Genomic DNA, 25,942 nt, shown 5'->3' with positions numbered 1-25,942 from the left:
TTAAAACACGGAGTCTGTTTAGTCCAGGTTCTTTCACCCTTATATACCCTAAGACTCTTATATAACCAAAGCAATGCATGCTCTAAGTATATACTGCGCAAGAGGGATCACAAAAACAAGTTGCTATTGTATGTACATAGTTTGCCACCTGGTATCACTCTTCTACCTGTATCACTCTGTTTCAATCACAACACAGGTTGTCACCGTCCCCTGACTTCTCAGGAAGGCCGAGAGCCTTGAGGGGAGATGGGGAGCCAAACCAGACATTGTTAGCAGGTTCTCTCTGGGCTGAAGGGTCTTATACCTCATCCAGAGTTCCCCCACTGTCTGTGGCCCTCTACATGGGGACACAGGATATTGCCTGTGTTGTGATTTGCTTTATTAGCTTCTCTAAAACCTACTTTGTAGACATATCAGCATCTATCAATATCAAGTTTCAGGGGATAATCAGGGAACCAAGCATGAGATTCATAGAGAATAGAAAAAAGAATGAGTTCGTACCTGAATAAGCATCCAGTTAAATTGGCAAAGATAGAGGTAATGCAGAATAGCAGCCAGTGCTGAACAGCTCTCTTCTGTCAGTTGTGGGCTTGCATATGCAGAAGCCAGAAATGCAATCTGTAAGGAAAGAATCCATCAATTAACCAATAAACATTTATTTAGACCCATTATGTGCCAAGCACTGTGCTAAGTGTTATGAGAAAGAACTATGTCTGTTAAAAAGACAATCTTACAGGAATTCTTGAGCCCTTCTTTCTTCATTTGTCAGCTGAATGGTTTAGACCAGTGGTTCTCAAAGTCTGGTCCAGAGTATCCTGGGAATCTCTGAAATTCTTTCAGAGAGTCTACAAATTCATAGTTAATTTTTATTTTTAATGTGATCAATATCTATACCTATAAACCACATAAACAAAAACTCTTTGGACAGATCCTCAATCATTTTTAATAGGATAAAGATATTGAGAACAAAAGTTTGAGGACCACTGGTTTAGACTAAATATCCTGTTTTGTCCTTTTCAATTCAACTATTTCCAAGTTTCCATGACTTTAAAGATTTCTCTAAAATTGATAGACTCTATCAATCTATTCCCAAAATAATAATGAATTACTTTGCATGTTTCTACTAAAAACGTCAGAAAATCATAATATGTATATACTGAGCTTCTAGGAGGAAAATCCTGAAAGGAAATTTTTTGCCATATTGATATAATATAGCTTCTAGGGGAGATAGCTATGATTTTGAAGCCCTTTGATCTAAAAGTGCTCTTGTTCTAACAATTCTGTCAATAATCAAAGAGGAATATAATGATATTTCTTCCCTTGGATTTTAGGGAAGATGTATTAGTAATCATAAGGCCCTCTGACCTTAGAGTGCTATTGTTCTAACACTCTATCTGTCAATAATTGTAAAAGTCTTCTGGCCTAGGAATGTAATAATATGTCTTCCCTTAGATTTTAGGGAAGCCCTCTGACCTAAGTGTACTCTTGTTCTAACAATCAATGATTTCAAAGTATTCTGGCCTTAGGATATTCCTGGTCAGTTATAACCAAATTCCTGAGACTGGTCCTCAAATCTACTTGAAAGCCATAAAATAAGCAAATAAGTAACATAAAACTCTGATCCAACTCTATATAAATCTATCTCCTTGCTCTCGATTCTTTGCCAATGTCTTCTGGAACTTAGCCCGCTACAATTGGCATTACAATTACAATAAAACTTTGTCCCTTGACTAGGAAATGGGTTCAAGCCTGAAAGTTATTTTGAGCCATTTCATGACACCAGTCTATGAGTCCAAACATTTGGGTCCCCTTCCCAACCTCAACAATATCATTGACAAAGAAAAACACACAGATACAGAGAGACACATAGAGATGCACTCAACTTAGAAATACTGTCTAATCAGAAATAAACAAAATTCCTTACTTGTAAAATATAAGAAAACCAAAGCTTTGTTGAAACAAAAAACAAGTCTTTGGACTATTATATGTACATTTTTACATTTTCATTCCCTTAACACTTTCTTGGTAGGCAATAGCTTATATTATAAAACAAGAGTTTCAACCAATTTGACTTTCTTAAATCCTTAAGAAAAATCTTTGAGAATGTGTTTCATCTGTAAAGAAACTGTGTTGATATGCAAAAATGTTTGTAGTAGCCCTTTTTGTAGTGGCAAGGAACTATAATCTGGGGGAGAGAGGGAGCAAAAGGATTTGGAACATAGGGTTTTACAGGAGTGAATGTTGAAAACTTATCTTTGCATATATTTTGAAAAAAAAGCTTTTGTAAAAAAGAAACATCTAATCATCATTAATACAAGAATGACTAGACTATTTACAGAGTGTCTTCTATGTGTGCAAAGCACTCACTGTATTAGTTCAAAATTAAATACTGATTCAAGTGCTGAGTTTTAGCCCTGTTTTTTCTTCAGCATTAAACAAATTTCTGAGTATGTACATTATATAGGCATTGACTCAAAAGTTCTTACCTATAAATAGATATAAAAAGTCATACATTAAACATAAATCAGAATTTTATGATCAATTATGTCCTAACAGATCAGCCAAATAGTTATATTGAAAAAAAAATCAAGACTTAAATACTGACTTTTTAAAAAACTTATATATACTTCCTGAGAAAATGTAAATGCTTATTGTAGATTACTTTTGTAAACCATGGGGAAATGGCTATACTTCTGATAAAAGTCTCCAATGAATCTTAGTTGCCATTCATATTGGAGGCAAATCATCTCACTGGCGACTTAGAGGACTTCTTTATGACTAGGGGAAAAGAGACAAACTACTTCATTACAGCAAGGCTTGCACATTATAATTATAATTTGATTGGGAAATTAATTCCATTGATCATTAATTCTAATTGAAGGATTAGTTCTAATGATCTACTGATTATTCTACTGATCTGGTAGGTCAACTGAGTCCTTGCCTGGATTCCAAATTTTGAGATAGTCTAATTGTGGGTATCTTTTAAAAAAAATTTTGGTCCTTTTCTTTCTCTTCACCATTTCACCATTGGTAATATTATCAATTTCTATTCATTCAATTAACATCTTTATAAAGATGATTCTCAATTCTATTTGTACAATATTCAGTATCCTATCTCCCACTCTCGAACTGGAACTCTCATAGGTATCTTAACTTCAATATGTACAAAATGAAACTCATATTTTCCCCCAAATCTTTCCCTCTTTCTGACTTTCCTATTACTGTTGTGGTTACCACCATCCTCTCAGGTATAAGTTGAGCAATTATCCTTGATTTCTCATTCTCTCTCACAAGACCCCCCCAGCCTAATTCCAATCTGTTGACAAGTCTATTGATTCTACACTCTGTGTAATCAATCCCTCCTTACCTTACTTACTTGGAATATTGCATTACCCTTTTAGTAAGTCTTCTCGCCTCAAGTCTTTCTTTATTCCAATCTACCCTCCATCAACTAGCAAATTGATCTTTCTTAAAGTACAGGTTTGATAACGCCATTTTCTTCTCAATCCACTCTAGAAATTTCCTGTTACTTCTAGGATTAAATAAAAAATCTATTTTGCATTTAAAACTCTTCATAATTAAAGCAGCTACATCCAGCTAAAGAACTCTGGGAAATGAGTGTGAACCACTCCATAGAATTCCCAATCCCTCTATTTTTGTCCGCCTGAATTTTTGATTTCCTTCACATGTTAATTGTACACTATTTCAAAGTCCGATTCTTCTTGTGCAGCAAAATAACTGTATAGACATGTATACATATATTGTATTTAACATATACTTTAACATATTTAACATGTAATGGTCTACCTGCCATCTGGGGGAGGAAGTGGGGGGAAGGAGGGGAAAAATTGGAACAAAAGGTTTTGCAATTGTCAATGCTGAAAAATCACCCATGTATGTATCTTGTAAATAAAAAGCTATAATTAAAAAAAAAAACCAACTCTTCATAATCTCCCCTTCCCATATTTTTCAGTTTTTCAGTACCTTACTCACTTCTGCTTAAATCATGATAAATTGATGTTGTTCCTTGCCATTCTAACACACAAGACATTTTGTCTTCTACTTCCTTATGTTTCCACTTATATTTGGGATTATCCCCCAAATTTAGCAATGCTCTCCCTTCTCATCTCTGCCTCCTGGTTACCCTGGCATCTTTCAATTCTTATCTAAAATCCCATCCTCTGCAAGAAGCCATTCCAAGTTCCACTTCATGTCAACCACTCCTTAGAATTTATCTCCACTTTATCTTCTGTATATCTTGTTCCCACACTAGATTAACAGTTCCTTGAGGGCACAAACTATTTTTAACTTTTTTCCCCCATATCCTCAACAACAAGAACTATGTCTACCACATAGACATGTTGTCCTTGTTCAGTCATTTCAGTCATGTCTGACTCTAAGTGACCTCATTTGGAGTTTTAGTGATAAAAGTACTGGAGCGGTTTGCCATTTCTTTTACTAGTTCATTTTACATGTGAAGAATGGAGGCTAAAAGTTCAGTGATTTGCCCAGGATCACATAGCTAAGAAGTATCTGAGGCCAGATTTGAACTCAGGAAGATTAATCTTCCTGATTTCAGATCTATGTTCTCTATCCACTATGCCATCCAGCTGCAATGCCTAACACAGAGTAGGTGTTTAATAAATATTTGTTGACTTGACTTGAGTTTAATACTGTGTGTCAAGTCACTAAATTTTTGAGAATCAGTTTTCTCATCTGTAAATATGACATATGTTAATGCTTTGTAAACTTCAAAATTCCATAAAATGTTTCATTTTATTATCATATCAATATAATCCATTTTTTGTTTGGGAGTTGACTGAATAATAGGATGATGAAGATGATTTTTTTAACTGATCAACTAAACCTGTTATTAATAAGGGTCTTGATATTCAGAAGAGGACTTTATATTAAAATTTTCTCTGAGATCAGTATGTTGAAAACTGTAGGCATTTAATAAATGTTGAAGGCAAAACTGAATGAAAAAGATAAGAGGAAAAAATGAATAGTTTTCCAATATCAGTGATATGTTTCTCATATCTTGTCCTCATTTTAAAAAAAACAATAATTATTTAATAATTTCTACCAATCCCACTAATTTTTTTTCCTGTTACACTTTCCAACATTACCCCAGTCATCTGGGGCCACCTTGCCATGACATGAATCTCTGCTTCCTACACACAGGACTTTTTGTATCACCTTCTTTTTCATAAATTGACTATTTTTCTTCTACCTTCATTTATACATACCTCTTATCTTTGTGCTACATTGGAGATTTTATGACATAAACTATGGGCAATCAAACAGAAAAAGTAATTAGAGCTTTAAACTGCATTTGCTACTGTCTTGAAAGAGCCAGAGACACATCATATATGACCCCTACTGAATGTCAGCTTCTAGTCTGCATAGACTCCAATGATCATTAGTTTAAATTGCCTTGGGGAGAAATAAAGTCAAAAACCAATTGAAATTTTTAACAGGTTTGAAATGGCTGCATGTAAAATAAAAATGTCCTTAGAATATCCTTGTTCCTGTTGCCCCAAAGAGTACATGGCCTAAGGTTCTTAAGTGAGCTAAGTAGAATTGTCAGAATGAAAGTCCTGGTCCTTGTTTTCTTATTACTTTTCACAATTAAAATCCACTCACCCTAGACCAGATTAATCATTACTTGCTGCTCAGAGCTAAGTTAAGAGGATAAAAAAAAAGAAAATAACCTATGCACCCTGTGCCAGATGAGTGTTTTTGTTTAGTATGTCAATTTAAGAAACCATTCAATCAAAATTTAACAGGTAACAGGAACAATGTAATTCAAAGCCAGTCTCTATTCATCTCACATTTCTCCTAGCTGATTCTGGTACAATGGAGTGGCTGGATCAGCTCTGTACTTGCACCAGATAAGGACTTCTTAAAGTAGCACATGGTAACTTAGCCCTGTGGAAAGGGAAATTTGACCAACCAAATGCTATAGGTCAGAAGGACCTTTTCTTTGTTATAAAGGAGTCATCCTTCCTATGGGGCAAATAAATGCTTTATGTACAGTTGCATCATTTAGTATGCAGCCAACAATTTATCTTACTCTCTAAATTGAATAAGACATTTTCAAATGTATGGCTGGTGCTCAGACTCCTACACTGAAAGGTTTAAGGGTCCTTAATACTGGTGCGAGATATCCTAGAATAGTTATATTTTTTTCACCTAACAAAACAGAAAATAATTGTAGGCAATGTTTCTATCTGTGATAATGATCCCGGCTTCAGTACAGCTTATTTGTGGGATTCTAAAGGATATCTTGAACGATGTGTTTGCAACATGAGGTATGCCTTCTTTTTTAGTTTGCAAAAGCTAGTAAATTTTGAATGTAATTGAAGACAAGGTGGTACATTGCATTGCATTTAATAAGTGTTGAAAGTTTATAGCCTGCAGTGATGCACTGCATCCTTTCTACTCTTTTCTTGGATAGTCTGCATTGATAACTAAGATTCGGCTCCTTAAAAATAATACATCTCTAGTTTCTGGTGGTCCATGATCTGGTCCTGAATTCCCATCATATTACTTCTCTGTTTCTATTAAAAATCAAAATTATTCAATAATTGGTATGCTACTTCTTGATTAACATATTATTTGTTGAATTTATATATTTATTGCCCATGAAGACTACTGGATTCCATTCATGGATCTTTACTATTTTTAAAGGCTTCATCTGGGAGTAAACAATTTTCATTTTCATTAAACAAATTCAGTGGCATGTACATATTTTCAATTGTTTAATGAATTAATGTTTCCCTGTTCCAAAAGTAAACGTGTAAATTTTTAACCTGTTCCTCATGTGCTCTGAAAATATATTGTTGTAATTATGACAATTCAATTTAAAAACTAGCAAGAAACAAATTGGTGGCTAGAACTATCTCAGTAAATGACTATCTTAACTACCTCCTAGCCTTCTTAAATCTTAAACCACTCTCTTTCTACTGGCTCCTTCTTTGTTGTCTTCAAACATACTTAAGTCTTCCCCTCCACAGAAAAACAAAACAAACAAACAAACAAAAGGAAAATCTGAAAACCCCATCTCAAAACCAAAGAAATCAAAAAACACTTTTACTACATTCTACTATTTTCTGTTTTTTAATTATTATTATTTAATATTTTATTCCCCCCTCCCCCAGTTACATGTGAAACAATTAACATTTGTTTTTGAAAGTTTTAATTTCAAATTCTCTCCCTTCCTCCATCCTGACCTCCATTCCCTTCACTGAGAAAGTAAACATAAATGACCCCCTAAAAAAAAACCTCAAGAAAAATAAGGTTTTTTTAAAAGTATGCTTCAATTTGTATTCAGACACAATCAGTTCTTTCTCTGGGTATGGATAGTATTCATTTTAAGTTCTTCACAGATGTCTTGGATCATTGTATTTTTGAGAATAGCAAAGTCATTAACAGTATATCATCTTATATTATCTTTGTTACTTTGTACACAATACATTTCACTTTGTATGAGCTCATGTAAGTCTTTCCAAGTTTTTCTGAGAGCAACTGCTCATCATTTCTTACAGCACAATGGCACTCCATCATAATCACATGACACAATTTATTCAGCCATTGCCCAGTTGATGGGTATCACTTCAGTTTCTAATTTTTTGCCCTGAGAAAAAAGTTGTTATAAATAATTTTTGTATATATAGCTCTTTTTCCTTTTTTGAAAAAATCTCTTTTAGAATACATGTCTACTAGTGGTATTGTTCAAAGGGTATCCCTGGTTTTAGTTTCATTTAGAATCAGGAAATTAAAATCAATTTCTAAAATTTAAGGTAGATTTCCACTACCACATTTAAAACTCAATATATATATTTTTCCCTATTAAAAGATTCTGGCAATGGATGGGATGGGGAGTGGGTGGGTAGATGAATGGAGAAGGGAGGAGAGAGAATAGAGAGAAAGAAACATGATGGTTATGAGTCACTGAACAAAATGTTAATAAAAGTTTAACATCAATAAGTTTATAGAAAATAAAAACTTAGTGGAAAGATTCCTTCTTTAACAAATGTTCTTGAAAAAAATAAATAATTGTAGTTATTTAGAAATATATATTTACATATATAACAGAAAACAGATTTTAGAACCATTTTTCACATTGTACACATCTCAGTTCATCCTAGATTGTCAACTTAAAAATTTGTGTAAAATAAAATATAAAACATGAAAGAAAGTGAAATGTTATACTCATATCAGTTTTCAAAGGGACATGTTCCATTATAAAGCAGGAGTTATTAGAAATGCGGTAGATGTGCTATATTATATGGAAATATAAATACATTTATGCAATAATCAAAAGTTAAGACTAGAAAAATTGAGAAAACATATTACAGGTAAAGTTGACATATAACTTATAAAATAAACAATTATTTAAAATTTAAAAAGGCAATTCCCTATCTATATTACAGAAGTGATCAATGATATGAGCATGATTTTCAATCACATGAAAAATGTTTAATTCCCATATTAATCAATGAGTAACAAAACTCTCATTGAGGAACTCTTGAAATTAGCAAAAAAAAAAAAAAAAAAAAAATTTAAAAGCATTGACACTGTTGATGGAGAAATGGGTATGTTCATTGAGGTGAAAAATGCAGCATCTTTTTACAAAACAATCTTGGAGTAAACAATAAATGAAAGAGAAAATAATTCAAATGTTATGCATGGTTTTATAGCCCTTTGGGCACAGGTTCAACTTCCTTTACAGCATTTTCCTTACATTCCCTCCAAAAGTTGTCATTTCCTTTTTTCTGTCTTAATTAGCTCATCTAAGTATAAAGTATATCAAATATGAGGAGGTATTTCAAAATTGTTTTAATCTACATTTCTCCAAATGTGAGTTAGAATATTTTTAAAATATGGGTTTAAATAGTTTGATTACTTCATCTGAAAACTGTTGATATCTTTTGATCAATTATCAGTTGGGGAATGACCTTTATACACATACCCTCGCCCCTTCTGTGTATGTGTGTGTATAAAATGAAAAATAAGATCCTTATCAGAGAAACTTGCTTCAAAATTCCTTTTTTACAATTACTATTACTAACTGAATTTCACCTCCATTTATTCTATTCTCTCCTTTCATCCTATTCTTCTTCAAAAGTATTTTGCACCTACCTCCTCTCCCAATACGCCCTCCAATCTATCACCTTCCTCCCTTCTTGTATCCCCTTTCCCTCCTACTTTTCTACATGATAAGAGAGATTTCTATACTCAACTATAGTTCCCTCTTGAGCCAATTTTAATGAGAGTAAGGTTCACTTAATTCCCTTCCTCCTACTTTCTTCTCTGTGAAAGCTTTTTTTCTTGCCTCTTTTATGGCAGATAATTTATAGCATTCTACCTCTCCCTTTCCCTGTCTCCCAATACATTCCTTTTACCCGTTAATTTTGTTTTTTAGATATTATTGTTTTACATTTAACTCATCTGTGCCCTCTGTATGGGTGTGTATACACACATACACACACACACACATACACACAGAGACATATACTTCTGACTTTTTAGATATTATTGTTTTACATTTAACTCATATCTGTGCCCTCTGTGTGGGTGTGTATACACACACACACACACATACACACACACACACAGACATATACTTCTGACAATCTTAATTGTCCTTACAATGAGAAAGTTCTTATAAATTACAAATATTATCCTCCTATGTAGGAATGCAAACAGATTAACCTTATTAAGTCCCTTATGATTGTTCTTTCCTATTTACCCCCTTATTCTTCTGAGATTTGTATTTGAAAATCAAAATTTCTATTCAGGGCCTGGTCTTTTCATCATTAATGGTTGAAAATCCTTTATTTCACTGAATATCCACCTTTTCCCCTGAAGGATTACATTCAGTTTTGTTGCATAAGTGATTCCTGGTTGTAATCCTAGTTCCTTTGCTGTTTGGAATATTATATTCCAAGTCCTCTAATCCTTTAATGTGAAAACAGATAAATCTTATGTTATTCTGTCTGTGGCTCTACCTTATTTGCACGATTTCTTTCTGGATGCTTGTAATATTCTTCCTTCACCTAGGAGTTATGGAATTTGGTTCTAATATTCTGGGGAGTTTTCATCTTGGGATCTCTTATAGGAAGTGATCAGAGGATTCTTTTGATTTCTAATTTTCCCTCTGGATATAGAATATCAGGACAGTTTTACTTGACAATTTCTTGAAAGATTATCTCTAGGCTCTTTTTTTGATCATGGTTTTCAAATAGTCTAATAATTTAAAAAATTTTCAGATCAATTTTTTTTCCAATGAGATATTTCATATTGTTTTCTAATTTTTTCATTATTTTGGTTTTGTTTTATTTTTTTCTTGATTTGTCATAAAGTCATCAGTTTCCATTTGCTCAATTCTAATTTTTAAGAATTGTACCTCCTTTTCCATTTGATAATCTCTCTATTCATAAACTACCACTTTAATTCAGGCTTTAATCACTTCTCTCCTGAATTATTGCAACAATCTCCAAATTACTTATCTCTCACTGCTTTATTATATTCTCCCCATAACTAACAGCAATTTCCCCTTAAAAACAGAACTGATCTAGTCACTTCCATACTCAATAATGCCAGTTGCTATTACCTCTAAGATAAAATATGAATTTCTCTGTTTAGTTTTTAAAGACCTTATCCTGGCCCCAGTTATCTTCCAGTTTCATTGATCATTATTTCTGATCCTTACACTCTGTGATACTACCAAACTGACCTCCTCTCATTTATTCTATCATCTCTATTTATGACTTTCACTCCCCATATTTATATTTTATATTACTTCTCTCCCATGTCTGAAATGTACTCACCACTCATTACTATCTCATATGGCTTTTTTTTCATCAAAAATATCTAACACTACCTACTATATGAAACCTTTTTAAGTCCCCCCTAACTGTTACAGTTCTTCTTTCCAAACTTTTATTAACTTTTTTGTATTTATATTCTGTATATATCATATATATTCTTATATTCCTACATATATTTATATATACATATATATACGTGTGTATACACACACACACTCATCTTTTAAAATGTAACCTTGTTGCAAGTAAGAATTATTTCATTCTTTCTATCTTTATAGTATCTAGAACATAATAGTTGTTCAATTGCTTTCAGTCATACCTGACTGTAACTCCATTTTTTTTTTTTTTTTGGCAAAGATGCTGGAGTTTTCTAATTATATAGAGGAGGTAACTGAGAAAAACAGGGTTAAATGACTTGCCTGGGGTCACACAGCAAGTAATTGTCTGAGATTTGAACTCAAGAAGATAAGCGCCCCTGACTTCAAGCCTCACACTCTCTACATGTGTGCCATCTAGCTGCCCCCAAATAATATTTTATAAACTCCTATTTATTAACTGACTGAGGAAAGGCTCATTAGCTGAGATAAAATGATTTCTATTCTATAAGTATAGACCTCAAAATATTCTTGAGAATTAATCAAATAAACTATACTAGAAATGGACCATAATCATAGATACAACTGTTCCTATGATAGCCTGGGATATTACTTTGTAAAAACTTTTTAAACAAATGTTATCATACTGAACTCTTGATGGAGTTATATGGAATGTTATATGGAATGAAAAGTTTTCAAAATAGAGGCAGAACAGGAAATCAAAACTATACAGGAAATAATATTTAAGATCAGTTATTCTGTCTGATACTATAATTACCTCAACACACTTTTAGTCAGCTTATATAAGAGGAACTTGCATCTCAATACTCTTATTCAATTATAAAAAGCATTTTATCCCCTCAGCCACATATAATTATCTGAATTGTAAATATGAAAGAGTAATAGCAGAAGAGCAACTTGTCCCAGAATCATTTCTATCTTAATTCCATCTAAGAGATGAAAAGAATGAGAAAACAATAACAACAATAAAAGACAAATGTTCTTTATGGAAATAGCAAGATAAATTGAATTTCTTGAAAGTTAAATCAAAAGAAAGGAATATTTTCTTTTGTAGATTTAGTATTTCAAAGCCAAAATTCTTGCTTCCCTGATGGCAGAAATGAGTTCAATGAAAGCAGAATAAATACATTTCAGTCTGAAAGAGGAATTTCTTCATAGGGCACAAAGACAATGAAACTTGTCTTTTCATTCCTTTCATGAAAAAAAAAATAAGGCATTTATTTAACTAACTCTGAGGAAAGTCGAATTTTTTTCCTTCAATTTTCCTTCAATTTTCCACTTTATTTTGATAATAGAGACTTGACCAGAAGTTTGCATATGATCAACACAAAATTGATCATGAATTCTGCTAGATTTATACAATACAAATGATCATTTATCAAGTCTAGTCACTTCTGAATTATATCTTATTTTTGTTCAATGGTTTCAGTCATGTCTGACCTTTATGACCCCATTCAGAGTTTTTTGGGCAAAGAAACAGGAGTGGTTCCTTCTCCAACTCATTTTATAAATGAGGATATTGGGACAAACAGAGTTAAATGACTCATTTGAACACAGTTCTTCCTGACTTCAGGCTTAGTGTTCTATCCATTGAGTCACCTAGATGTCCAAGTGAATTAGATGACCAGTTACAAATTTACTTTATAAAGGGAAAAATCTATTTTTTTGGCTTCCTCAGCTGAAAAAAAAATTATTTCTTGCGAAATGAAAATAAGCATAAATTTAAGTTCAAAGGAAAATGCTTTTTATCTTCAAAATATATGCATAGTTTTCAAAATTAATCATTATAAAACCTTGTGTTCTAAATTTTCTCTCTCCCTTCCCCACCCCCTCTCTTAGACAGCAAATAATCTATATTACACATGTATAATTCTTCTATACATGTTGCCACAATTATCATGCTGCACACAAGAAAAATCAGATCAAAAAGAAAAAAAATGAGAAAGAAAAAAAGCAAGCAAACAACAACAAAAAAGGTGAAAATACTATGTGTGATCCAGTTTCCATGGGCCTTTCTGGGTGCAAAAGGCTCTCTCCATCCCAAGTCTACTGGAACTGGCCTGAATCACTTCATTGTTGAAAAGAGCCACGTCCATCAGAATTGATTGTCCCATAATTATCTTTTTGCTGTATAAAATGTTGTATTGGTTCTACTCATTTCATTTAGCATCAGTTCATGTAAGTCTCTCCAGGCCTCTCTGAAATCATCCTCCTCATCATTTCTCATAGAACAATAATATTTCATAACATTCATATACCATAACTTATTTAGCCACCCTCCTACTGATGGCTTTCCACTCAATTTCCAGTTCTTTACCACTACAAAAAGGGCTGCTTCAAACATTTTTGCACATGTGGGTCCTTTTCCCTTTTTTATGATTTCTTTGGGATACAGACCTAGTAATGACATTGCTGGATCAAAGGCTATGCACAGTCTGATAGCCTTTTGGGCATAGTTCTATATCACTCTCCAGAATGGTTGGATTACTTCACAACTTCACCAACAATGTATCAGTGTTCCAGTTTTCTCACATCTCCTCCAACATTTATCATTATCTTTTCCTGTCATCTTAGTCAATCTGAAAGGTGTATAGTGGTATCTCAGAGTTGTCTTACTTTGTACTGATCAATAGTAATTTAGAGCATTTTTTCATATGAGTAGAAATGTTTTTAATTTCTTCATCTGAAAATTGTTCATATCCTTTGACCATTTAGCAATTGGAGAATGGATCGTATTCTTATAATTTTGAGTCAATTCTCTATATATTTTAGAAATGAGGCCTTTATCAGAAGCTTTGGATGTAAAGATTTTTTTTCAGTTTTCTGCTCCAGAAAGGAAAACTTTTTCAGTAAACAGAACAAGAAAGAAACAAGAAGATTTTAACAAAAGTATGTGTGTATCCATAATTGAGGTATTAATTAACTCAAAGATTATAATCTAGTCCCATTGTGCATGATTTCACAGGTGTTTCATTTGTTCTCAGGGGCAATGTAATGATCGTCATTGTGCTCATCTGATATAAAATGCTATTAAAATTTTCTAATAAACCAAAATATCTAATCATTTATTTATATTTTATTTCATTCATTTATTTCTTGGCCCTAAGTTATGGTGGTAGCTCTGCTCTATGCATTCTTTTTTACATATCTTACTAAGATTATATATATATTTCAATCTATTATAACAACAATAATAGCTAATGTTTATATTGCAACTTAAGGTTTGTAAAATGTCTTACAAATATTATCTCAATTTATTCTCCTAACAACCCTAGGAAGCACCATGGATATCTGGGGCTGGATTTGAGCTCAGGAATTCCTAACTTTTAGTCTAGTTCTCTTTGCACAATGCTGACATTGATCCCAAAGCAGAGCCAATGGAGAAAATAACACCAGAAATCGCATAATTCCCTTTGTTGCAATGTTTTATAAAGTATAAAAATATAGAAGCTGATATATAAAAATATCAAACATGAAAAAAAAATCATGTTTGATAGAAAAGCTCTTTCTTTTCTGAATCACCTTCTGACTATTTTAACAGAAATACCTCTTGGAACACACTATATGATCCTAAAGCAGTTTATGTGACTCATATATCATGTGTTTGTGTGTGTGTGTGTGTGTGTGGCCAGTTCTATGAGCCAATTTAGGCCTAAATTTTGAAAAATGTGTTTTGTTAGAATTGATATTGAATGTCAATTTACATTTTAAAAATAGATTAAAATATAGAGAAAGGATATTTTAGTATATTTTATAAATGCATTTATATATGTAAACATATATATTATATATATAAACAGCTAATTAAATAACTGTATTTGTATATAATTAGTTTCCTTTATAATCCTAAGCATTTTAAAATATTATTCTGAGATGAGATTCATAGATTTCACTAGACCACCAAATGGCCTATATTACAAGAACAAGAATCCGTGTTGTGGAAGAAGAATGTCTTTGGGTCTATAGATTGGATTTTCACTCCAATCATTGATGCCATATAAATGTCAATGTTCCTGATGTCTTTATATACAGATAACATCTTATTACAAGTATAGGCTTGTAATGTTTCCAAGTTTACTACTAATGGGAGGCAAGGTATTCTCTGTTCTCTTCATTCCTAAACCTATTCTTTAGGATATCTGAGTTGTCTGAAGAGGTGAGGAAGGAAAAAAAGGCAGGGCAAGATGAAGCAAGAAATGATATGAGGCAGGGAAGAAAAGGAATTTGACTCATTCCAAAGTCTTGGGCTTGAGTGTAAAAGACATTCTTATCTGAACATTTTCAGAAGAGCAGTAAATAGCAACAAAGAAGTCCTTATGTTGTTTCATGACCTGAATGTTACATTTAACTCAATTTTTCAAAGCCAGTTTCCAAATTTTAGAGTATGTTATACAATTAAAGTATAAGAGGCAGTTAGATGGCTCAGTGGTTGGAGCACTGGGTCTGAAGTCAGGAAGATCTGAGTTCAAATCCAGCTTCAGACACTTACTAGTTATTTGACAAGTCACTTAATTTCTATTTGCCTTAATTTGCCGTAGAAGGAAATGGTAAACCTTTGCAGTATCTTTGCCAAGAAAACCCCATGGACGTTATGGTCCATGGGATCATGAAGAGTTGCACACAACTGAAGACTGAGCAAGAACAATATACAATTATAGTATGTAGTGAAATATTGGTAAGAGGTAAAATAGATGTTCATTTTGTACATTACATAGTGTGCCTCAAAAGTTGTCTCAAAATGGCTTAAGATTTTTGGGAAACCCTTTGTGATGCAATGTCTTAATTTCCTTAAGACAAATCATCAGGCAAGCAGATGGGGTTAAAAACACTACTAGAAAGGGTGGCAAGTCTCAGAACTTTTTAGGAAACTAGAGATGGTAACCATTGTCTTAATGCAAAGATCAAATCTTTCAAGGGAATAGGTAAGCTTTTAGTTCAGCAATAAATAATTCATGATAAATATCAATAAACTCCCTCATCAAGGCAGGGTCAACTCAAAGATATTTCTGATAAGGTAAATTTTTATCTTGTTAAAAATAAATAATTAAGGTCAGATTAGTTGTGTCTCTGTATCCCAAAAGAAATCATAAAAAAGGAAAAAGGACTCACATGTGCAAAAATGTTTTTAACAGCCCTTTTTGTAGTGGCAAGAAACAAGAAACTGAGTAGATGCTCATCAGTTGAAAAATAGTTGAATAAATTATAGTATATTAATGTTATAGAATATTATTGTTCTATAAGAAACAATTAGCAGGCTGATTTCAGAAAGGCTTGGAGAAACTGATGAACTGATGCTAAGTGAAATCAGTAGAACCAGAAGAATATTGTACATAACAGCAAGATTCTACGATAAGCAATTCTGAGGGACATGACTCTTTTGAACAGCGAGGTGATTCAGCCCAGTTCCATTGGTCTTGTGATGAAAAGCGCCACCTGCAACCAGAGAGAGATCTGTGGGGACTGAGTGTGGATCACAACATAGTATTTTCACCTTTTTTTTTTTTTGGTTGTAATTTGCTTGCATTTTGTTTTTTGTCATTTTTTTTTCTTTTTGATCTGATTTTTCTTGTGTGTAATATGATGATTGTGGAAATATGTATAGAAGAATTGCACATGTTTTATATATACTGGATTACTTGCTGTCTAGGGGAAGCAGTAGGAGGGAAGGGAAGAAGAAAAAAAATTGGAAGACAAAGTTTTGTAAGAGTGAATGCTGAAAATTATGCATATGTTTTGAAAATAAAAAGCTTTAATAAAAATAAATAAAATCTTGAAAATCAACAAAAAAATTATATGCTTCATGATAACTTAATCACTTTGGCATGCTTTAGTCTCAAAGACATTAATACCATGATTTGCAATATTACAATGAAATGAATGTGACATCTGTTAAATAAAGGAAAGGGAACTCACAACAGAACTTGCATTCCAAACTGAATCTTCAAAAAAAAAAAAATTCAAAGAAACTGGATGTGATATGGATAGGAGAAAATATGTTTACACTTGTAAATTCTTAAATTTAAAATTTTCTCTCATAACAATAAGTAAAAGTAGAAAGAATTAATTGTTCATTAATTTGAAGGGAATTTTGTGTACTAGCATCTTTGCCATAGATGCTTACTAGGAAACCATTATAAAGTAAAAGCATATTTTTAAAAATTATGTAGTATCTATCATTGAAATCCCATTTTACTCCAGAATTTTAAAAACAGAATCATTGAAGAAAAAAAAATAAGATTACATAATGCATACATGGTTTCACAGATTCTTAAAACTGGCAGAATTTTGTAATTTTTATTAAGGGAATCTTATATAGAGCCCATTACCCTTTTTTTCTGATAAGAACCGTCTCTCACAATTTACTCTCATTTGGATACAAATGAGCTGAAATCTCTGAGAACCATTGGTTTGGCAGCTCATAAATAGTCACGAAGAAAATTGTGAAAATTTATGTGAAAATTGCAAGGATAAATTTTATAGGCATTTCAATTGTATTCCTTAACAGTTGATAGTTATTTTTAAAGAGAGAAATCAGCTCTTTTATTATAATTATTACTAATGGTTTGGAAAGCCCCTATATGGTATTGCCAAAAAAATAAGAACATAAATCTTATTCATGGCAAGAACAAAATGAGCAATAAATGATAAAGTCCCAACAAAATAAAAAAAAAAAAAGATTTAAAAATCACAATAACCCTTGATGTTTATATAATGCTTTGTGCTTACTAATCATTCTATGTACATTATCTTATTTGATCTTCATTAAAATAATTTTGTGGCAAATTTTATTATCTCCCATCTCACAGATGAAAGATATGAGGGGATAAATTGACTAAGGTCAAGTAGTTTGCGAGTGGCAGAACTAGAACTAGACCCCAGTTTTTTTGATGTTATCTATAATATATGCTGTCTCCCTTATATAAAATTTTTAATAGTTTAATCTACATTCTTAAAGAATAATAAATAATCTGATGTAAATATGTTTCCCCAAATAGTGATACATTGTTTTTTCCTTACCAAATCCTTACAGCTGCTAGAATGAAATTCTAATTTTTTAACAATTATTATTTTTAATTTTAATTAATAAATAGAATTTGGATTAAAGTCCTTTCTAGCTGTCAGTCTTTGATTTTGAGAACCCAATACTAAACAGCTCACCTTTATATGGTTCTTTAATCTTTACAAAATGCCTTTTCACAACTCCCCTCTAAGGTAAAGGAGCAAAAAGATCAGATAGTTTTATAGTAGAAGGTTTTTGTTCCTATTGAGTTGTTTCAGTTGTGTCTAACTCTTCATGACCCCATCAGGGATTTTCTTGGCAAAGATACTGGAATAGTTTGCCATTTTTTTCTCTAGCTCATTATACAGATGAGGAAGCTGAGGCAAATAGGATTATGAGCCTTGCCCAGGATCACACAGAGAGAAAGTGTCAGCAGCCAGATTTGGGATGAGTCTTCTTGTCTCCCTGTCTAGCACTCTGTGCACTATTATGTCCTTGCACATATAGAGCTAAAAGAGAGTCCACCTTCATATAGCCAGGACTCTAAGTGTCAGAACCAGAACTCAAGCTAGGCTCTTTGGTTCACTATTGTGAGAATGATGACTCTGAAATTAGAGGACTTCAGTTTAAATCTCACCTGTGAAGTTTATTATTTGTGTGACTTTAGCCAAGTGACAACCTCTGTCTGCCTCAGTTTACGCATCTATGAAATGGTGATGATAATAATACTTATCTCCCAGAGTTGCCATGAGGACAAAATGAGATAATACTTATAAAAGTGCTTTGAAAACCATAAAGCACTATATAAATGCTAGCTATTATTATGATTCCATGACTCCAAGCAAGGTACTTTCCTTCTGTGCCAAGATATTTTCAATAAAAATGCTCTATTGTAATGAATGACTGGGTAAACTGCATTGTTCTATATTGTAAATTTCTCCCAAATCTCCTAAAAAATGTTCACTAGGAGGAGGAAATGACTTAGCACTATGTCCATGATATTAGGATTTATTATGTTTGTGATTGATTCAGCTCATTGATCCTGATTCTTTTGTAAAGGTCACTGAAAATAAACTGTATAGTGGACAATGCAATAACTACTTTGAGATATAGCCCAAGATACTCAAAGGTAAATGAAAAGCCAAAATTATCTAATGATCTCACCTATGTTCCCAAACGAGATAACTCAGTGCCCAAAGATCCAAGGATCACATGACATTTACTAGCTCTTCTTGATACTTTCTTATGACTAATAAATATAATAATATGTATAATAATATATAATTAAAATAATATAACAACATATTATATATAAAAATACATTATAATAACAATAATATAATAAAATAATATGAATTTTTGAAAATTATCTGTGAAATTCACACACACACACACACACACACACACACATATATATACACAGAGTCCAAATGATACAAACATAAACATATATATTGTTGGCCAAGATGATCAAATCTGCCTTTTTACTGCAGTCCAATTAGCTGATCTCACCTTTCACCATATAGCTCAAACAAAGCCTGGATTAGATGATGAATTTGCATAAACAAAGGACTAAAATAAGGCTACCATTTCTGGAAAATGCACTGGATTTCATAGATGCTCCTCTTATTTATAAAAGGAGCAACATTCTAGAATCCTTAAACATCCAGGGCTTTGGCCTTGAAACTTCAAAGAAATGAAAAAAGTCTTTCATTGCAATTAGAGCTGAGTACTAGAGCAGCAATGAAAATAACAAAGAAGGGGAAAAAACTGAAGATGTACATGAGATTCAGTGTCCCATGCTTGAGTGTCTCACTGCCTGAAAAAAAAGTATTTGATTGGCCATTTCTATCTATAAAAGGTCATACTGATCTTCAGAAAGCTAAGAAGGAAAGGAGAAGTGATAGAAGATACAAGCAAAAACAAAAAAGGAGAGTAATGATTGTAATAAAGATTAGAGGCAACAGCAATGATTACAAGTGGTGACAGGTAGCAAGCACTAGCTACTGTGATCTACTTGGGCCCAAACTAGAATATCTCTCTCTATATATTCACTTATGTTAATTCAAGATCCTGAAAGCAAGAAACATAAGATGCATCAATATAATGAAAATTAAAGTTCAGATTATTATTTTTTCAACTAGATCTGTGATTTCATTCTGTGTCAGGAATTTCTAATGAGGAAAATCCTCCTCCTGATAGCCGCATTGTTTCTACAACTTTTTAGTTTTAGGAAATTATCTAGAGGCACTGAGAGATTAAGTGATTTGTCCAGGACCATAGAGTCAATATGCACCACCAGACACAGAGCATGAACACAGGTTTTTCTATTCCATTGCCAAATGTTTATCTACAATGCCCTAGTTGCTTTTCAGCATGTTTTATTACAGAAATGTTGTTTATTACATGTGTATATTTAAATACTGATTAGTCTAAATTTTGGGAAAATAAGAAACCTCACATTTTTATAGCATTTTAAACCTGTAGTGAAATATAAAATATGTATGAGTATACATATATATATTATATATTATATATAAATTATACATGTATATATGGTATGTTTGTATCTATATCCATGCATAGAGATCTATCATCTATCAATTATCTATCTACTGTGGTGACAAGATAGCTGTGGTATGAATGCAGTGAATGAAATTTGAGCCTGAAAAAAATTAGCACATTAAAATAAAGCAAAGAACCAAAAAAATAGATAGTGATCACAATAATATAAAGGAAGCATTAACAGACATAAGAAGTCACATCAATGCAAGAAACAATCTGAACTTTAGAGGACTGATGTCGAAACATATTGTCCTCTTTGGAAGGGAAGAAGCAATTCTTGAAGGAGAGTGAGAAATGGGTCATCAAACCTGTTAAATGTGTTGTTTTTTATTTTATTTTCCTTACTTCTTTTCAACAAGGAAGAATTCAGAATGAGAGAGGTATTGAGAAGTAACAAGGAAGGTAAAAAACAAAAAGCCAGTGTTGGCATAGTGAACAGATTCTTTTCTTGAAGGCAGGAGAATCTAGGTTCTCCTGTGATACACACTTGCCAACCTAAGCAAGTAAATTCTGTGAATTTCAGCTTCCTTAACTATAAAATGGCTCCCTATCTTGTAAGGATCAAAGAAAATATAAATGTGATTATTAATATTTTTGAAAAAGCAAAAGATATAAAACATTACCAAAGAATTTTAATGCAGCTCTTCAGAAGTGAACTTTTCCACTTTTGCGGAAATTTATATACTGAAAAAAATCTGCTTTTAGTAAAGTAGTTAAAAAGGTTAGTATCAATCAGGTTTACATGCTTATAGTTTAATTTTAAAAAGAACTTTCATATCAGATGGATCCTTTGATATTTGAATTATATGCTTCTCTCTGGAATATTCCAAAGTAAATGTTCATAACACAGCATTCATGGATCTCCTAAAAAGTCCATAGATAGATTTCAGTGGGTCCTTAAATTTGTGGGTTTTTTAAAAAATATTTTGATCACTGTATTTCAATACAATTGGTTTCTTTCATGAATCTTTGCATTTTATTTTATTTGAGAAGAGGCTTACAGGCTTTACCAGATGGTTACAAGAGCCCACAACACAAAAAAGTTTAAATCACTCTGTTCTAAACATATCGGAGATGAGGTAGCTGTGGCATTATTCAATGCCCACTGCTGTATTTGTCTTTCTAGGATCACAGAGTGTTCAGAGTCTTTGTATATCGATATTGATAAAAACAACTGGGGGTGATTAACCACAGAATACGTGGCTGGTGTTGATGTGTGATGATCTTAATAAACCAAGAATTGCTTACTTAAAAAATGAGGCACATATTGGTTTAATTACCACCTCTCTTAGGCACAAGACATTTAGTTCTCAGAAATTTCATTTTCTTCTGCGGTGCTGCTGACCACATACTGGACTGTGCCCACTGCCTTTTAATTATTCTAAGAAAAATCCAAGGACTTACATTAGCAAGGACCAGCATGATAAATGACATATCTGGTTCTGTTCACTTTAAGATTCACAATTAAGCCTTTTCCCCTTTTTTCCCATTGTGTGTTTCATTTGTGCTTAACTTAATTAGGACCAAGTTCAAATAATGTTATATATTTCAATAGCTTCTAAACTGAGCTTAGCACATCCCAGTAAAATTTCCACTGAAAATAAAACTGACATTTATATAGCTCTTTTCAACTTTCAAAGTAGTTTCATATATATTATCTTAGAGACAGTGGGCCATAGTGGAAAAAATATTTATGGTTGAGTGGCTCTTTCCATTAAACTGTACTAGCTTTTTTTTTTTCTCATAAGGCTATGATTTCATAAGTTGATAAAAAGATCTTTGAATTATAGGAATATGACCAATAAACAAAAAAAGATAAGCTAACTTTATTACCTTATAAGAGATACACTGGAACTCCCTAAATATTTAAAGGTATTAAAATGATAAAAGAAAGGAACAGAAGTAGCATTTCAAGGGTTTCACTGGAAACAGAGTGCCCATGGATAAGGAAGGAACTGAAAAGAATTTTATATTAGAAATGCTGAGAAGGTTAATTCAGCAACTTATACCAAGTTGCCTTGGTCTATATCTCAGATATTCTGGGTTGTGGATTCTGAAATTACTTAATAAAATCAGTCTTGTGTTATACAGTCCACTTTCTAAAACTTCATTAAGTAAACAATGACTTTGCAGCCCTTCTTTAGGAACATGAGCACAATCAAGCAATAAGCAAATATTTGCTACTATCATGGCATCATAGCACACAGCAGCATTTCAATCCCATATGCCTCTCAAAAAAATTTCAGCATTAACTCACTATATTTACTTTTTCATAAATTTTATACATGTATTCCTGTGCTAATAATTCCAATATATAAAAAAATTCACAAAAAAGAAATTTTTTAAAAATGTTCAGTAAATATAAAATAACATCATCCTAGAATCAATAAGGAACCACTGGAATTTATTGAGTAGAAGAATGACAAGATTGGTTTAGCAACTAAGTAGAGGATGGATTAGAGAAAGAAGAGTCTTGGGACAAGTGGCTCAATTAGGTGAAGAGGACTTGGAGGAAGGCGGTATATAGGTGTGGAAGATTGGGGGCAGAGGGGAAATGAAGGGGATGGATATGAGAGATACTATGGAAATAGCATTGATAAGCTTAAACAATTGATCTAAAATATGGAATGAGAATGAGGGAGAGTAAAGACTTGAGGATCAATCAATTAATCAACAAGTATTTTATTAACTAATAGGCTTTGTACTCAGACTCTTAAGTCACAGACTTGAAAGGGGAAGAAATGGGGACAGTTGGGTCATAATGGGTGAAAATGGTGGGATGTGATCTATATTCCTACTCTCTGATTGAATATTCTTTAGAGTCATATCACAGTCCCCCTGGAGTTATGCCATGACTCAGTGGGGTAGAAGCTGCCATTTTGATGACTAAGAAAAGCAAATGAAGAATCCACTTCAAAGCAATTAAGAAACAGGTTTTCCTTTCATGTTTCTTCATAGCTAATTAGACATCCTTGAGTTGGTGATATGTCAAAGTAGCAACAAATTAGCCTACCAACTACTGAAGCCTGAGGTAATGGAAAGATCATTAGGCTTGGTTGCAAAATGAAGAAAACAATATTTGCAAAATCTGTCTTACAGGGTGATTATGGGGAAAGTACTTTATAAAACTCAAAATACTATAGAAATTTAAAATGTTCCTGTTATTATTACTGGGACTCTGCCTTCCCAGGTTAGAAACCACTTCAATAAATATGCTCTTAAATTATCTTTTCAGTCCTCCATGTTATAGACACAAAGACCTGTGAGCATGTGTATATTTTTTTTAATGTAGAATTGTGATTTCATTAGTCTAGGGAAAATTGCTGATAAGGAAACTTTCTCCTCCAGTGCAGATCAGCAGATGCTTTGCCATTTAGTCTTAGAGTGTTTGCACAGGATACTGAGGATTAAGCCAGCAAGTATCATTGACAGGATTTGACCCCTGGTTGTCTAGACTCCATTGTTCTACACTACTCTGTATTTTATTTTATTTTTTGCTGAGGCAATTGGGGTTAAATGACTTTGCCCAGGGTCACACAGTTTAGGAAGTATTAAGTGTCTGAGATCACATTTGAACTCAGGTCCTCCTGACTTCAGGGCTGGTGCTGATCCACTGCGCCACCTAGATGCCCCTGGATAGACTAGTTCACACAGCATGCTTCTTCATTAATGATCATCACAGAACTCGCCTAGCCTTATTATGACAGCTGACCTTGAAATTGTAAATCTCATCAAATTTAACTAAATTATTACATTGAACACATTTACAAACATAGTTGGATCTGTCATAGAATCATATATTAAGAGCTAAGAGGAACCTTGGAGACCATATAATCCAATATTTGAGGAAATAGAAGTGGAAGGGGATAAGTGACTTGCCCAAAATTACACAGGAAGTAATCATCAGACAAGGATGCTAGTAAATGTTTTAACAATTGGCAGTCCAGGAAAAGAAAAAATGCACTTGTGACACTTTTAAATTTAATTTGCTTCATTAATATTTCCAAAGTGCAAATGTTCACACTGAAAATTTAACAGTCAGATCTCTCAGGCAGGTTCGTTGTGGCTCCAGCATTCTCCTGGATGTCAATAACCTTTCTATTACTCCATATATCTATTGTGTAGATTAATTATTAGACAAAAATGATCAATCCCAATCCTGAAGGAGCTTGTTTTCTATTCAGTATTATGAAATGGCATGTTAATCATAGCCACTATATTATCTAACTTCTGAAATGAATATGTGGTCACTCAGTCAGCAAGAATTTATTAAGTCAGCACTTACATGCCTGGTACCATGTAAAGAACTTTTCTAGAAAGAAAGGCCAAAAAACAATTCTTGCACACCCAAGAAGAGTGCATTTTACCAACTGGGTAAGTTGTATAAGACATTGATCAGGTCGATGGATGGTAAATCTCAGGAGGAAGTAACAGCTTGGGGGGGGGTTGGAACCTCAATAACATCTTTCAAGAAATTATTAAGAAAAATTGTCCTGATGTCCTTGGACATTGAAATAATGTACCTAGATTCAAGGCAGTTCCAATTGACTTGTGATGGAAAAAGCTTCCACATCCAGAGAAAGAATTTTGAAGCCTGAATGTGGATAAAAGCATAAAGTTTCACTTTTTTATTGTTATTGCTTTTTGCTTGTTTTTTTTCTCTTGTGTTTTTTCCCCCCTTTTAACCTGATTTTTCTCATGCAGCATGACAAATATAGAAATGTGTTTGGAAAAACTGTACATATTTAAACTATATTGGATTACTTGCTGTTTAGAGGAGGGAGAAGGAGGGAAGGGAAGGAAAAATATTTTGAATACAAGATTTTGCAAAGGTGAATGATGAAAACTATCTATACATGATTTTTGAAAAATAAAAAGCTATTATTATATAAAAAAAGAAAGACTCCACTTATCACCTCAGGAAAGAGATCCCAAAATAAAAACTCCAAGGAACATTCCAGCCAAATTTCAGAACTAGCAGGTCAAGGGGGAAAAAATATTACAAATGACCAGAAAAAAAATTAAATATCAGGGAGCCATAATCAGGATTACACAGGACTTAACAACTGCAACATTAAAAGATCAGAGGTCAAGGAATATGATATTCTGGAAGGCAAAGGAGCTAGGACTACATCCAAGAATCAATTATCAGATGAAATTAAGCACAATACATCCAGGGGAATAATGGCCATTCAATGAAATAAAAGGATTTCAAGCTTTTATAAGGCAAAAACTAGAATTAAACCAGAAGTTTGATCTTCAAAATCAAGATGATTTTAAAAGCATAAAGAGGTAAAAAGAGGAAAAAAGATAAGGGATTCAATAGAATTAAACTGTTTACATCTTTATTAGAGAATATGATAGTTCTAAGAATTAAAAATAATATCACTAATAGTACAGTTAGAAATATACAAAGACAGAGA

At 32.7% G+C, this 25,942-nt stretch overlaps 1 protein-coding gene across 1 annotated transcript in view; it reads right to left on the bottom strand.

Moving 5' to 3' along the window:
- ADGRV1 (adhesion G protein-coupled receptor V1) overlaps positions 1-25,942 on the bottom strand; it is a 671,454-nt gene that overhangs the window by 276,900 nt on the left and 368,612 nt on the right. Inside the window, exon 84 of the mRNA XM_051971448.1 lies at positions 502-618. Within this exon, the coding sequence (XP_051827408.1) occupies positions 502-618 (117 nt within the window). The remainder of the gene's footprint in view (positions 1-501; positions 619-25,942) is intronic.

This window comes from Antechinus flavipes, chromosome 1 (genome assembly GCF_016432865.1).
Source record: "Antechinus flavipes isolate AdamAnt ecotype Samford, QLD, Australia chromosome 1, AdamAnt_v2, whole genome shotgun sequence".
Taxonomy (NCBI): Eukaryota; Metazoa; Chordata; class Mammalia; order Dasyuromorphia; family Dasyuridae; genus Antechinus; species Antechinus flavipes.
The sequence above is the reverse complement of the archived record's forward strand: the minus strand, read 5'-3'. Positions and strand labels throughout refer to the sequence as shown.